Consider the following 14,585-nt stretch of genomic DNA (forward strand, 5'->3'; position numbering starts at 1 on the left):
CATTAATATTTACATTTGCTATATACTTTTTAAAAATAACCGGTTATTTAGATAAATTCGCCAGGAAGAGACTCAGTACCCTCAGGGAACTAGTACCCGATCATACATATTTGTATATCTATTTACTAAATATATATATAGAAATACATGGAGTGATAGGGTACTAGCTCCCTGATCCAGTAATGGGTCTCATACTTCATATAGATATAAATATATATATAAAGTACGTGGCTAAATTTAATAGAGTTGAATAAAAAAGTTTTTGATTTTAAATTAAAAAAAAAATAGAATGTAATTATTAATCACCTGGGAGAGACTTCTTCTTCCGCTGCTTTTTAGCTTCTAGACAACAAAATCACATGCAAAAACAAAAAATTCATTAGCAACGTTTTGGTCAGCTTAAAAACATTGACTATCAGTAATTTTTTTTTTCTTTTCTTTGATTAGAAAATTTTTTTTGTCAATTAAATTTTGTTGTTAATAATTATTTATTTAAATAAATTAGTTTGGTCTTTAATTAGTCGTAATAGCGTGAGTTGATTTTTATTTTTTTTTTTTTTTTCTGAACAGAGGAGCAACAATGAACAGATGGCGATGCTGATGAACAGCTTGAGAATTGCTATTATTAGCGTTTTAAGTGAATCAGCTTATGATAATAATAAGTATAATGTATTTTAAAAAATATATAAATAAAGTAGACAAAAACAAAGTGATAAATGATTTAAAAAATATATAAATAAATAAATGATTAATAGATATATGATTTTGAACTGTCCGATAGGAAATTATAAGTAAATGCAATTTATCACAGTGACGTTGATAATATAATATAATAATATATGTATAGATATTAATCATCATTGATTTCGTGATACTGTAATTTAAATTTAAATTTATTTCAAATTCTCATATTTCCGAGCGTAAATTATAAAAATTTATAAGTTTATGTGGCTAAATATTGTGTTGCTGATGTAAACGTGAATTGACAGTAAGAATGTCATGATATAAATTAATAGAGGTGTGTTATGAATACAATGAATTATTTGAAATTTAAAAAATAAAATAATAGCACTAACATAATATCACTATAACAAATAAAATAATTTAAATTAAAGCATTTGCCTGTAATTAATAAATAAAACTCGTAGACTCGAACAAGTCAAGGATAACTCAGGCAGAAAAAAAAGTTTTATATTAAATTCACTAAAAGAATATTTAATGCAGTAGCATGCTTTTAAAATATGGTTATCATCATCAATGTAAATTCAATATATCGCGAGCTCGTTATTTAATAAATAATAATTATATTATTAATTATTAGTTTAGTGTCCAATAAAATAATAATAATAATAATAATAATAATAATAATAATAATAATAATAATAATATTTTAATAAAATACTAAAATCCATGCGTCCATTGGTTGTTCCATACGTCAGATCTCAGCAATTTCCATGCCGTAATAAAATTAAATGTCCGCTACTTAATCGTATAATTTATAATTATAATTATAAAAAAAATAATAATTTAAGTTGTGGTAAAATAATTTACGTAAAAAGTAGCGGGCAAAGAGACAAGCAAACCTGGTTTATATATTTAATAATAATAATGATAAAAGAGGGCAGCCTTTGTACGTTTAAAGTACAAAAGCAAGTGTCATACCTTTCTTCATCTTCTTAATTTCCTGCTCCTGTTGATCAACAGCAGCACCAAGCAACGTGAAGATAATACCAGCCTGTGAATTAACACCCACAGCTGTCACGAGCATTTTTCCTGAGCCCTCCATCACGTGTGTACCAGATAGCACCATCGGATCAAAGGCTTCGCCTTTCTTAACGTGATCCGATTCACCAGTCAAACTTGACTCGTCGACCTTTAGATCATTACTCTGTATCAGAAGACCATCCGCCGGTAGCAAATCTCCATATTTTATCTGTGTATAATTAATGTAACTTTTTATTAGCGATCTGTAGTTAATTATAAATTACCAACTGTCACGAGTTAAATCCGTCTGTTTTAAATAATGAATATTTAATATACCTGACAAATATCGCCCACCACGATATCAGATACGGAAATTTGCTTAACTTCTCCTTGTCTTATAACAGCAAATTTATGTTCACCCTCTATCCTATTTTGTAAACCCCGAAACTGCCTTTCTTTTGAGTAATCGTTAAATGCTGTAACTAACACAACCACTACTACGGATATTAAAATAGCAAGACCTTCAATCCAACCGTATTTAGCTTCGTCTTCATCTAATTTAACATCATCTGTTGATGGTAAATAATTTGAATAAATAAATATGCGTAATACTATTAAATAATTAAAAGTTAAGTTAAGTATTGACAGACGTACCGTCGTGTTTATGACTCGTTGGATGATAAAAGCTAAGACCTAACGAAACCAACGCAGCTATTTCAAGGATTATCAAAGTAACATCTTGGAGAGCTTCCCACACTAACGTGAGAAACGTTTTAGGTGGTTTTGGAGGTATCATGTTGGAACCAAATGTGTCTCGCCTGTGTTGCATGTCCCCCGATGATCCACTGAGACCTGACAAGCAAATAACCAATTAATTGCATTAACTATCAATTCTCAGCGACAATAATTATATAATTAACTAGACGTTATGGGTATTCTCACAGTGCCCCCATTTTTTGAAAATTAATTTAAAAGACAACAGACCCACAATTTTATCGATATATATTTTTAAAAAAATTGCTTACACTTGACATCAATTAGGAGTTGAAAGAAATTTCAGCTTCAAAAATTCGACATCTAGATTTTACTGAAATTTATTTTCCAAATTCTGTTTGACTCCTAATTGATGACAACGTTAATTAATTTTCAAAAATCTACATCTTGACGAATTGTAACTGTCTTTTTTAAATTAATGCTTAAGCTTTTCTTCAATTGGTAAAATTTAGATACATTGACAGTTCAAGGTCATCGAATATTTAAAAAAAGTTTAGGGTGTTCTGAGAATGCCATAAAAAAAAAATTTCCAAAACTCACCATCGCTCGGCGAGGTGTACAACTTTTTACATATTTCCTGCACACCACCGAGAGCGTTTATTTTGTTAACACCCTCGCGCCCTCGGTGCTCCATGAGCTCTCGTAGCTGTTTGAGAGTGATCCCATATTGGGCCGGTCTTCCGTCTATCGTCGCCATCTTCGAGTATTTAAATCCACCAAGTGCTTTCCAATTCTACTGATGATTGTAATAATCACAGTAGTCTACTTGGCAATAAATGCCAGCTCTATGTTACGATCTCCAAAGCCAAGGAGGCTATTTTATCTGTACTTCCTTGAGCTCCGAGAAGTCGGAATTCCACCAGCTGAAATATTTTAAATAAATATTATTTACCCAATTAATTATTACTCATTTTTAAATATTTACTTAGGAAACTAATTTAAATAATTTATAGTAACAATAAAATATAACCGGCGAGTTTTTATTTTTAGGTTATGTTCAACACGGTCTAGCCTCAAAATTCACGACATATTTAATCACTTAGTCACCAGCACACGCAATTAATAATAATAATAATATAATAATAATAATAATAATAAAAATAATGATAAAAAAAAAAATAATCACTATCGCTTAAGTAAAAAAACGTTCAATGACCGCTCCAAATATAACCAGTTGTAAAAAGTTATTATTTATACAACCGGTGTGCGATAAATGTATATATATTTATACATATATATATATATTTATATATGTATATAAATAATTATTAATACAAATAATATTTTTTTAACTCACCGCCAAATTAGTGCAATGTTAAGTAAAGTATAATTTTTATTTTATATATATACATATATGTATACATATATATATATATATATATATATATAAAAACAATAAATAAAAATAACGGAACAGAGGACGTTGTATTAGGGTGTAAATTATTATATGTTGTGGCGGCATTTAGTTCCGCATGGTTTCACCGGTTACTCCAATCAGAAGGTTTCCTGCTCATATATCTACAGTATATAATATATATACATATAAATAACTATGTCTTGTATCTATTGTATGTATATTTTATGTAAATAAATTTTATTATTTACTAATGTAATTTAATCACACAAGTAGTTGTTATCACTGACAATTATCTATATATATATATATGAATATATAAATATATGTCCATGATGTGACTCACAATCAGACTTGACTTTATTTCCTGCATATATAGATTGATATTTTTAAATAAACTTTCCATGTATTGCTTACAATAAAAAATTATTTATATATTTGTATATATGTATATATATTATATATTTGTATCATATGTGTTGCTTAGTATCGTGATAATGATTTTAATCCTGTAATGTTACTCCCTCTGGTCGAATAAATGACAACTACGAAAAACACTTTTGAATATCAGAAGATCAGAAAAAAAAAATGAATAAAATTTAAATTTAATTGATATTTTAAAAAAATGATTAATAATTTATTGTCGAGTATTACTGCGAATTAATTAATTTATTTATAAAACTATTAAAAATAAAAAGAATCGTGACTAATTGCCATACTCGTGCGTCATTCAAGGTAACTTTTTTTCCGCGTTATCTAATTTATGTATAACGTAATGTAATATTTGTATTGAATGGTATATATATAGTAATAAATACTATAAAATAATAATGAAACTGGTTATGAAGACTAGAGACAAAACTATGGCTAGAAAAATGTTTAAAAACTAATCTAATAATACTTGCTACACTTTATTGTTGTTATTGTTGCTGTTACTTTATATTACGTTACTTTCATTCATAATTATATTTACACACTTCATTCAGTGATTTGTTTGCAGTTGGTTTAATTGTGTCACGTGTGTAAGGACCGCACATTGATATTTTATTTTTTCAAATTTTTTTTACCTCTACTTTTAAATGAAATTGGTATGTAATATATTTAAAAATATATGAGTAATATTAAATGTAAAATTGACTCACAGGAATCCGCGGGAATTTCAAAATTTTTTTTCCACACCTTTCAATTTAATAAACGTCACATGATAACTTGACATCATTTTGAATAATTGCAATTTATATTATACATTTCAAATTAGTATATTTATTGATATATATACATGTGTATATAAACTTGAACACTGTAACTAATCTGTTGGTTTGTAAAATTTTTAAATATCTGAGTGCTTTGGATACAAAGTCGTGGAGGTTTAATTTAAATAAAAAAATATAAGTGATTACTGATAAAGTTCGTAGTAATAAAAATAAAATTTAAAAAATAGAGACTGGGAGAGATAAAAAATGGAGAGAAGGAGAGGGAGAGACTGGATGAGAGGATGGGTGATAAAAAATTTTAGTTGGAGTAGAATTGTATTGAGCTGAGTGGGATACACGCCAACACTGACACGGATATTGGATGATATGAGAAGATTGACGATTGAAGAACTTGAGAGTAACGAGCGAGGAGTGATGACGCGAGCGTACTGTGAAAAATCGACCCAAGGAAATCTTTACGTTTCATGTTATATAGAATCTTAAATCATCACGCATCCAGCAACACCACTAACACAAATATATATATATATATCAATATTTATCTTTATATCTATAGATATCGGGTTATCCATTTATGTAATTTATATATATAGGTATAGATATGTACATATATATTTAATATTTAATGGTTTATTTTATCCATTTGACCGACATAGTAGAGTATTTGTGCTACGATAAGCTCCCCTCCGTCTAGTTTGCTAGTGTGCCACGTCTTATAAAACAGTTCTCTTATCGATCAGTTATCTCGACGATGAAACGAGTCAATCAACATTCTCGATTCATTAACAACTTGATAAATCCTCATACTTAAACTCAAATTAATATTTAATTATAGAAACTGACAATATTGATAATATTTATTTAGATCATAAATATTTCATATCGACTTAAAAAATCATATCACTAGTACTCGATAACGATATCTATATTTAATAAATATATATATAAATTATAGGAAATTTTGTTTTAAGTACGAAAAAAAAAAAGAAATTTCACTGGCAGTAAATATCAATAGAAAAATATGATTTAAAATGTCACGTCCAGACTGTCGGCTACATTGATAATATTAAATGAGCGCAATTACACTTCCGGAGACTGGTGGTATGATTTTATTGTAACGATACGTGGCACGCAAAACACCTAGACTTATTTAACAAACGGACGTGGGTAGACTTAGCGGCTCTTTTCTATTTACTTGTACTCTAACGCGGGTTCATTCTCTCCACACAATCACAGTCTTCAGACTTTCAACCGACAGATATAGAGTTATGTGTTGAGTTGTACCAATAGAAATAGTAATGGTATAGTTACAGTTACAGCCATCAGATTGGATATTAAACGCCGGTTTCTACACACAGGCGTTACGTGATTTTCAATTAGATTGCGAGCACTTGCGTTAATTCAATTCAATTATTATGTCCACAATTTTTTTTTTTTTTATTGATATTGAATATTTTACTCCTCTTGTCATTTATTATTAAAAACTTTCGTATTATCAAAGTACTGTTGCATACCAATAAAGTTTTTAAAAATACCGCGTATGAACAAGTGTACGGACAAGTTTTGTGAGTTATGACAACGCGATAATCAAGTTGATATGTTTTTGTCGTTGAGGAAATATCATTAGTACTATACTAGTTGAAGAAAAGTTTCATATGTATGTACATATTACACACATACGTAATATTTATACGAAACAATGAAGTTAAAAATAAAAACAGTAATAATATTTACAAAAAATTGTACGCGCAATTAAATTTGTTAATAAAAATTATAATTCACCTACACACAACTACTGTGGTGTCTACTGATCGACCTCATTCGTACATACACCACAAAACTCATTGTTATCAATTTTCAAGATAGCAAGGAGCAAAATTAATTGCTACATAAATATATAAAAGCGACAAAACAAATTTATCAGTAAGTTTTGACGTCAATTGGTTAAGAATATAACGGCATGACAATCAAAGTAATTTCTGTGCACTGCTTTTGGCCGTGATTATAAACCATTTCTCATTTATAACTTAGAATTTTTTTTCTTCTTCTTTTTTTTTTTTTTTTTTTTTTTTTTGACTTAATTTTATTTAGCCAGCTCTGGCCTATTTATTATTACGCCATTAGGCGAGTATAAACTCGACCCTTGAGTATGTAAAATAAATTATTTTTTGTCGGCTGAGTTGCTGATAGTGGAAATTATACAGAAAAGATATAAAGATAAATAGTTTTCGGAAGTGATGTGAGTAAAAGGGCATGCGAGCTGAGGAATTTTGGTGGCGAGTCATGTTTCACTTAATCGGAGAAGAAGATAAAGTTAATAAAGATGTAGATCAAGATGAAAATGAAGATGAAGATGAAGTGTAGGTTTTATCTTGTCTGCAATCCCGGACAGAGGACGGACAATTCTACATTTGACTACTCGTTTCAAAAGCTGTATCAACTAGTTTTATATCTGTCTGTCTCTGTCTTACTCGTTAGTGTTCTCGAGGTCTGGTGATGCTCGTACAGTAACTACTGGTATGCTGGTGAGTTTGTTGATGAGTATGTGTAGTGGCTGATACTCCCGAAATAATGTTCAGACGCGGTGGTAAAGCGCGAAAGACGTAGAGAGATGTGTTATGTGCCCAGGCATACTACGGAAAGTTAAACGTGGCTTCAAATTGACCGTCGTCGTCGTCTAAGGGTTACATAATATCCATTCCCGTTAGCTTTTATTGATACCAACTCTTGCATTGATGCCGACCAGCACATAATTAAATATCAATGTATGTATGTATGTGAGTGCAGGCTCTGTCTAAATATCAAAAAGATAAATAAAAAAGACGGAAGTGTATTATTTATTGCTGAGGGATGAAAAAGCACGGAATACTCACCGGCGTGATTTTATCCGCGGGCGTGGTGTGTCCGGGCTACGAGTAAAATATATATATATATATATATATATATATATATATATATATATATATATATATATATATATATATATATAACTATCAACTGTAGAGACAAATAAATGAGTGTGTGTGAGAGAAAGAGAGAGAAAGAGGGTAGCTGGTCACGAGTAACAGAATCAGAATATAATATAATTCCGATGTGACATACGTCGGGAGATCTTGGGGCCGCCACCACTCTGGCCTCTCTCTACGTTTCGATGCGCACTAAAAATAAAATCGGCTCTTCTGTACCGCGTTTCCACGCTTGGCCGTCTACTCTCCCTCCCCTCGGCACCAACTATGTCAATGTATGTGATTATATATATATATATAATGTGTAAGTATATATGAATGTATGAATATGCGTGTGTAAGCTCAGGCAAGAGCCTCGCGAATCGCTCGAGTATTTTATGATACTGAGTTTTAAGCTGGTTAAAACAACTATGCAGAGAATAAGAGCGAGGAGAAGAAATTACACATACACACGCACACTTTTATAGTGCATACATATATATACTATCGTCATCAATTAAAATTACACTTACACACACACACTTGCCGCTAACTCCTCTTCCGCCTCCACCTTCCGCACAATTCCTCTTTATCCTTCGTCTTCTCCGCCACTTCCAACACCACCTTGTGCTCGGCCTCACCTCCTTCTTCTTCTCCTTCAACAGCAGCCACCGTCCCTTGGACGTCCTCACGTTTTATACCGTGATCGACACATTTAAACACGTTATTTCTGACGAGCACTCGCGCCACTATCATCAATATTACAATTATTTATTTTTAAATTTTTAATCCCCGATCACGATTATCATTAAGTTTAAGTGTAACCACCCACTTAATTACACACTCATACACTAAAAATAAAAATAAATAAATTATTTATGTGTATAATAGACATGCGTATGTGAATGTCTAACAATAACAAAATAAATAAGTCAGAGTAATTAATGATCGGTGAAATCCAAGTACTACTTCGCTAAATTGATGTCTTCTCCAATGTCACGTCGAAGCCCATCCTAGTTCGTGCCACATTTCACTGTCCCGATGACACCACTCACGAGTACTCGTAGTCTGGTTCCATAACAACCGACTACTTCCAGCTCGAGCAAAACCGCGACTGCCACCACTTCTCCTTATGCCTCCTACTACGACAACTTCCTCTTTCTCGTTTTCTTCTTCTTCTTCTTCTTCTTCTTCTTCTTCTTTTCTACTCCAATCGAGCACTAGTGGTTTTCTTACAATCGCCAAACCCGTATCTGAAATTATAATCCACAGTAAACTCACAACTACTTTGAGTTCCTGCGCCTCAAAACACTCCCACGTCTCTCCCTCAGTTTGGATTTCCCCAACTTGTCGAAATACCTTTAAGTCAACGCCGTTTTTCATCTATCGTACACGAGACCAGATGCCTTATTTTATTTTCTGTCTTTTTTATTTTAAACATATGTAGAAATTTAAAAAGGCGCGGTCAAGAGCTTTAGTCACAGCCACTGAGACTTTTACTAAACCACCAACGGAAATCACTAGATATATATTATTTGTACATGTAGATGTATTTGTAACATATACACATATATATATACATATATGTATATATATAAAAGTAATAGAAAACCGTAATGAACTACGGTAGCAATGAGACTGAGGTCTCCGGCGGACTGACGTTGGAGCGGCGGCCAAAAGAAGGCCGGGGCTCGAGCGCATGCGCAGAGCAAGCGCCCTTGCGGCACCCTTGTCCGACCTACCCCTTGCGCCACAAACGGTTTTCTCTCACTTTTTCTTTAACATGGAAGCTCATATAGCAGCCCCCTTTATCCCACCTTTGCTACCCGCTTCTCCCTCGACGACTGCCGCCTCTTTCATCCCTCCGTTACCCTCAGATACCCAACTGGGGTTACTCCTTTCTCCCTACACTATTGTACACACTGTATTATATACCATATATACATCCACATACACCCATTACACATACTTTAGTATATAAATATATATATGTGTCTTTTCGAATAGAAACTGAGTAAAATCCGGCAAAGCCGGAATAGAAACCCGCAGACTCTTCCACTTATTCAATTGCGAACCTCTGTACTGTCTGTTGTATACCTACACTGTGCATTACGATACTCGGCCGAGGCTTCTCCACCGTACTCATTTATTGCCGCACTTGTACGGACCTTGTACTACTGTGCTGTCTTTTAAGGTCAGATAAATAAAAATATTATATTTTTATTAATTATTGTCAACGGGGTCTTAAATCAAATAACCGACCGCGAAAACTGGCCAGTTAATTAAATTTATAAATTGTCTTAATTAATAGCGAGGTATTATCTTTTATAACGCTGGCTCACGCATCCGAGGGGGTAGAGAGGAGTAATTGTGATGGCGACAAAACCTACGGGTGGTAATCAATGACTTTAACGGTGGAGTGCTGCGTTGGCTGATGATAGAGTGTATCTATACGTAATAATTGTTAGACGCAGGGACGCGTGGTTTTATAGGCATGAGGAGACAGGATCCAATGCTACGATGAGTCAACTTGGAGACTATGAAGCTGTGAAGCTAAAAAGCTGTACAAGCTATAAGCGAGGACTAGGTTACCGGTGACATTCTTTTGCCATCGGATTTTATCCCTATATGAGTCGTCTTATCGGATTATAATTTTTTTTCTTTTGTTCGAGACTTGTTTTTTTTTAATTGTTATTGTTTTATATAATGGCGGAGGTATTTTGCTGCGGGAGACAATGAGCGTGCATTCAAGATGCCTAAAACTTTCGAGGGTAAAAAAGTATGAGATAAAAGTTGATGTAATAAGTTCAAAGGGGACTTGTACTTTTTTTTATTTATCTATTTATTTTTTTTCTTTCGCTGCTACTGCATTAATGCTCTTTCGTAAAGCGTTTGAGATTACGCCTGTTATATAAAATAGTTTTCTAATGAATTCATGCTCGGTTTTTTTTTCTTTTTCTTCTTGTTTTTCTTGTGTTTTAATATTTTTATTTATTTATTAATAAGACTTTTTTTTTTTAATCTTACTTGCATATTACTGGAGTAGGAAATTCAATTTTACTCGGCTCTTTATAACCGCGAATGCAAATTTAATTTAACTGTTAAATTCATACAATTTTAATTGCAAGACCACTAAAATAGACACGCTTCAAGATTTATGAGAGCACTTAAGATTTTTTTATAAATTTTATTGAAATTAGTTTTGGTAACGTGGAAAAAATATACGCGCACAAGTGTCGGAATATAGAATATAAGTTTGTAAAGAGGCGGAATCGGTTTTTTTTTTCGAAAAAACTCGAGAAACTCGAAGATTTTTTTTCAAAGGGTAAAAAAAAATTTAATTATTTCAAGAATTTAAAAAAAAATTTTTTTAATTTTTTTGATCCCATGAAAGTTAAAATTTTTTGTCCACCTCAACTTTTTTTCAACCCCTAAAACATTTCTGAGAAAAAAACTACACATCCGAAAATTTTCCACGGGTTTCGATGCGTTAATTGAAAAATTGACTGAAAAAATAAAACTAATCTTTAATCGAAATTTTCAGTGAGTAAATAAATAAGGCCAGCACAATTTATAGGTAAAATTTCGTTAAAAGAATTTTTTTTGGTACAATTAGTGAGGATACAGGTGAAACTTTGAACATGCAACTTTCGGATAAATTAGACAGTAGTAATGAAACTCTCGGGGTTTATTCGTGTGTAACTGTATGGGGACGAGATAGGAATGAGATGCGGTGGTGGTTTTGGAGCTTCTGGTTAACTATGGCAGAGTTAACAATTGCATAATGTACAGCTAGTCATATATATCCATACACACACACATATTTGTTATTAATGCAGACACAGAATTTTCGTCACACATTTCTCACGGTGTTATGTGTCTCATGTGTCACACGATAGACGACGCGTATTATACACATTGTAAACAGACAAATTGACGCGTTAAATTTATTTTGTTGATTGTACTTGTGAGTTTAAATGCACTAATTATTAATCATAATTATCATTATGATGATATTGTTTAATTATTTAAATACAAGAATTTTTTTTCCTCTTCATTGGACTTTGTGACGCTTATGCATAAGCTTTTTAAGAGTTTATTATTATGCAAACAAGAGTGTTGAACCTAATCTAAATTTACTTTGATAGGATTGTTAACGTCGTAACGATAACGATTACGGGAGTGTGATAATGATTAGAGATATCCGACAGAGACAATTTTCGATAATGAAACATGAGACACTTGGACGATAAGACAACATCGTTGCTCTGTCGATCTTCTCGTCGTGTCAAGTAAGCTCAGATTAGCAAACTAGGCGCATAATTTATCGAAATAGCTTCTCTATTTAGGATGTCTATACGCATTTAAGTTTACGGTAATTTTGTGATTCGTCGATACATGGACGATAATATTATACTAAACCTAAGCAATTTTATTTTTTATTACACTCAAGAAAAATTTTATTTACACTGTAAAAAATTGGTAGTGGGTTTTATTTAAATCCGAATTCACTCCGTCACTCAGCGTTCCAGAGTTTTTTATAAAATCATTCCGAATCTGGGATAAATAGGGAAGTTATTTTTCCAGCGAATTGATTTCGGAGTAATTTGGATTTTATTTTACTCCGATTTTAAATTCGAATGCTGAAATAAAATCCCCGGAGTAAATTTCACTTCGAGTCATCTGCTCCGTATTCACTCTGAATTTACTCCAGATTTAATTCTCTAATTTTTTTCAGAACGAAATTCTCGAAATAAAAAAAAATTCATTTTTTTAATAAAAAAAATTTTTGAAGCGAAATTTGAATTTTTTATTTTATTAAAATTTTTCAATGACCCACTTTACCCTGCAATTTTTCTGATCTATAATTCATAGCAATTGAACATAATATTCATTTTTATGAGTACTGTAGAAAAAGTGATTAAATAAATTAATTAATAAGCTTTGTGTCCTATGAAAAAAAAAAAAAATGTATAACCAAATAATATTAATCAAGTTAATTGTCAATTTCATTAAGTAGATAGTAAATTGTACAATAACCACTGATTGATAAAAGGCCGAAAGGTCATACATTTATAGAGGAATGAATATCAATTATGATTATTAATAACAATGCATTCAATAAATTTATTTAAGTACGTGATATTTAATTTATATTTCAAATAAAATATCACGATTTCATCAGTACGGACTCAATTAAGTATTTTTGCTACAATGAATATCCGGTTGACTAATAAAAATGTCTGCAAAAAAAAAAAAGAATAATATTTTGAAAATTTAAAGTCGACAAATGCATTTTAACGAGCAATATATATGGTAATTTCGCAATGTCATGCATGAGGATGCAATTAATCCTCAAGGGAGTCTTTATTTTCCGCTAAACCCGATTAAGAATCATCACTCAGTACGCCTCCGAGTGTTACATCCTTTTCCTAGATGATAATTTATTAAGTGGGTACCATAAATTAACTATGATTATTAGTTATCATTGGTATAGATATATAGAATATTAAAATTATCATCTTGTGGACTTAATGAGACATCATACAGCTGAGCTTTTTATTAATTGGACTATTTAACGTCACCTTGTCCTTCAAGTAGTAAAACTCATGGTCCGACGAGCCATGCAATTGAAACATAATACAGATTTATATGCAATGTATTGTACTATATATATATGTATATAGATATATATTTGTATGGAGAACATAGGACGCAAATGTAACTATGCTTTACATTGCATTAGTTGATGGTACATATTAGCTATATAGATTTGAACTATTGAAATGCATACAACGCGCAGACGCAGTCTCTTTCGATCGACGAACGTCGACTACAACGACAACTACGACGATGAGGAAAACGAGAAAGAGAAAGACTATGACTTACAAATCACAATCATCAAAATGAGAAAACTATATGCCTACGTACGAAATTATGAGTCCGCGGAGTGAATGATCGGTGGTAAAATTTTAAACACGTGTGAGTTACACTACGCGAGCTGTTAAATTTTTGACCATGTGCATTAGAACGTTCACACCACCAATGGTAGATGCATAAGTTCTTGATTTAAAACTCTCGATTACTGCGACACTAAATGTTCAAATTTATTTTAAAATAATTTAGACCAATAATAAAAATGATGACTAGTGCTGCGACCTATATATTATTTTATAATTTTTAACTACAGATTATATTATTGGACAATGTTTGAGGTAATAACAGCGAACGGTGTGAAAGAATACTTATACTGTGTTACGAGTACACCCTTGATATTTTACACCAAAAAAATTGCACCCCGAGTAGACGGTGTAAAATTTTCGGAGACCTTCATATGAAAAATATTGGTGCAGGGTAGAAGTAGCGTTTTTTTATTACGACCAGTTTTTGACACTTGGAAAATTAAAATAAAATAATTTGTACAAAACGCATTGACATAATTGTTTTTGAAAATGTGTATAAGATAAATTTATCACACTGCTGCCATGGAAAATTTATTTCATACTTTTTCAGAAGTCGGAGAAGAGTAGAAGTGGCCACAAATGCTACTTCAATACTTTTTTCTGACTGCCGCTTTAATATCATTTATACTTT

The 14,585-nt window shown here is 31.6% G+C and overlaps 1 protein-coding gene across 18 annotated transcripts in view; it reads right to left on the reverse strand.

Annotated features, from left to right (window-relative positions):
- The window catches only part of LOC103568828 (plasma membrane calcium-transporting ATPase 2), a 70,357-nt gene that overhangs the window by 32,036 nt on the left and 23,736 nt on the right, over window positions 1–14,585 (reverse strand). For 12 of the 18 annotated variants that reach the window (XR_001345150.2, XM_014441267.2, XM_014441266.2 and 9 more), the window contains 5 exons: window positions 3,019–3,341; window positions 2,359–2,556; window positions 2,041–2,273; window positions 1,663–1,933; window positions 307–342 (listed from right to left, as the gene is read on the reverse strand). Coding sequence is in view for 17 of the 18 variants with exons in the window: in XM_014441267.2 (XP_014296753.1) it covers window positions 307–342; window positions 1,663–1,933; window positions 2,041–2,273; window positions 2,359–2,556; window positions 3,019–3,175 (895 nt within the window). In the remaining variant the exon portion in view is untranslated. Of the gene's footprint in view, window positions 1–306; window positions 343–1,662; window positions 1,934–2,040; window positions 2,274–2,358; window positions 2,557–3,018; window positions 3,342–3,403; window positions 3,577–3,604; window positions 3,661–3,775; window positions 3,943–4,974; window positions 5,078–8,524; window positions 9,610–14,585 lie in introns of those variants that run through there. The other 6 variants (XM_014441262.2, XM_053737522.1, XM_014441263.2 and 3 more) reach the window with 6 other exon arrangements.

This window comes from Microplitis demolitor, chromosome 3 (genome assembly GCF_026212275.2).
Source record: "Microplitis demolitor isolate Queensland-Clemson2020A chromosome 3, iyMicDemo2.1a, whole genome shotgun sequence".
Lineage (NCBI taxonomy): Eukaryota > Metazoa > Arthropoda > Insecta > Hymenoptera > Braconidae > Microplitis > Microplitis demolitor.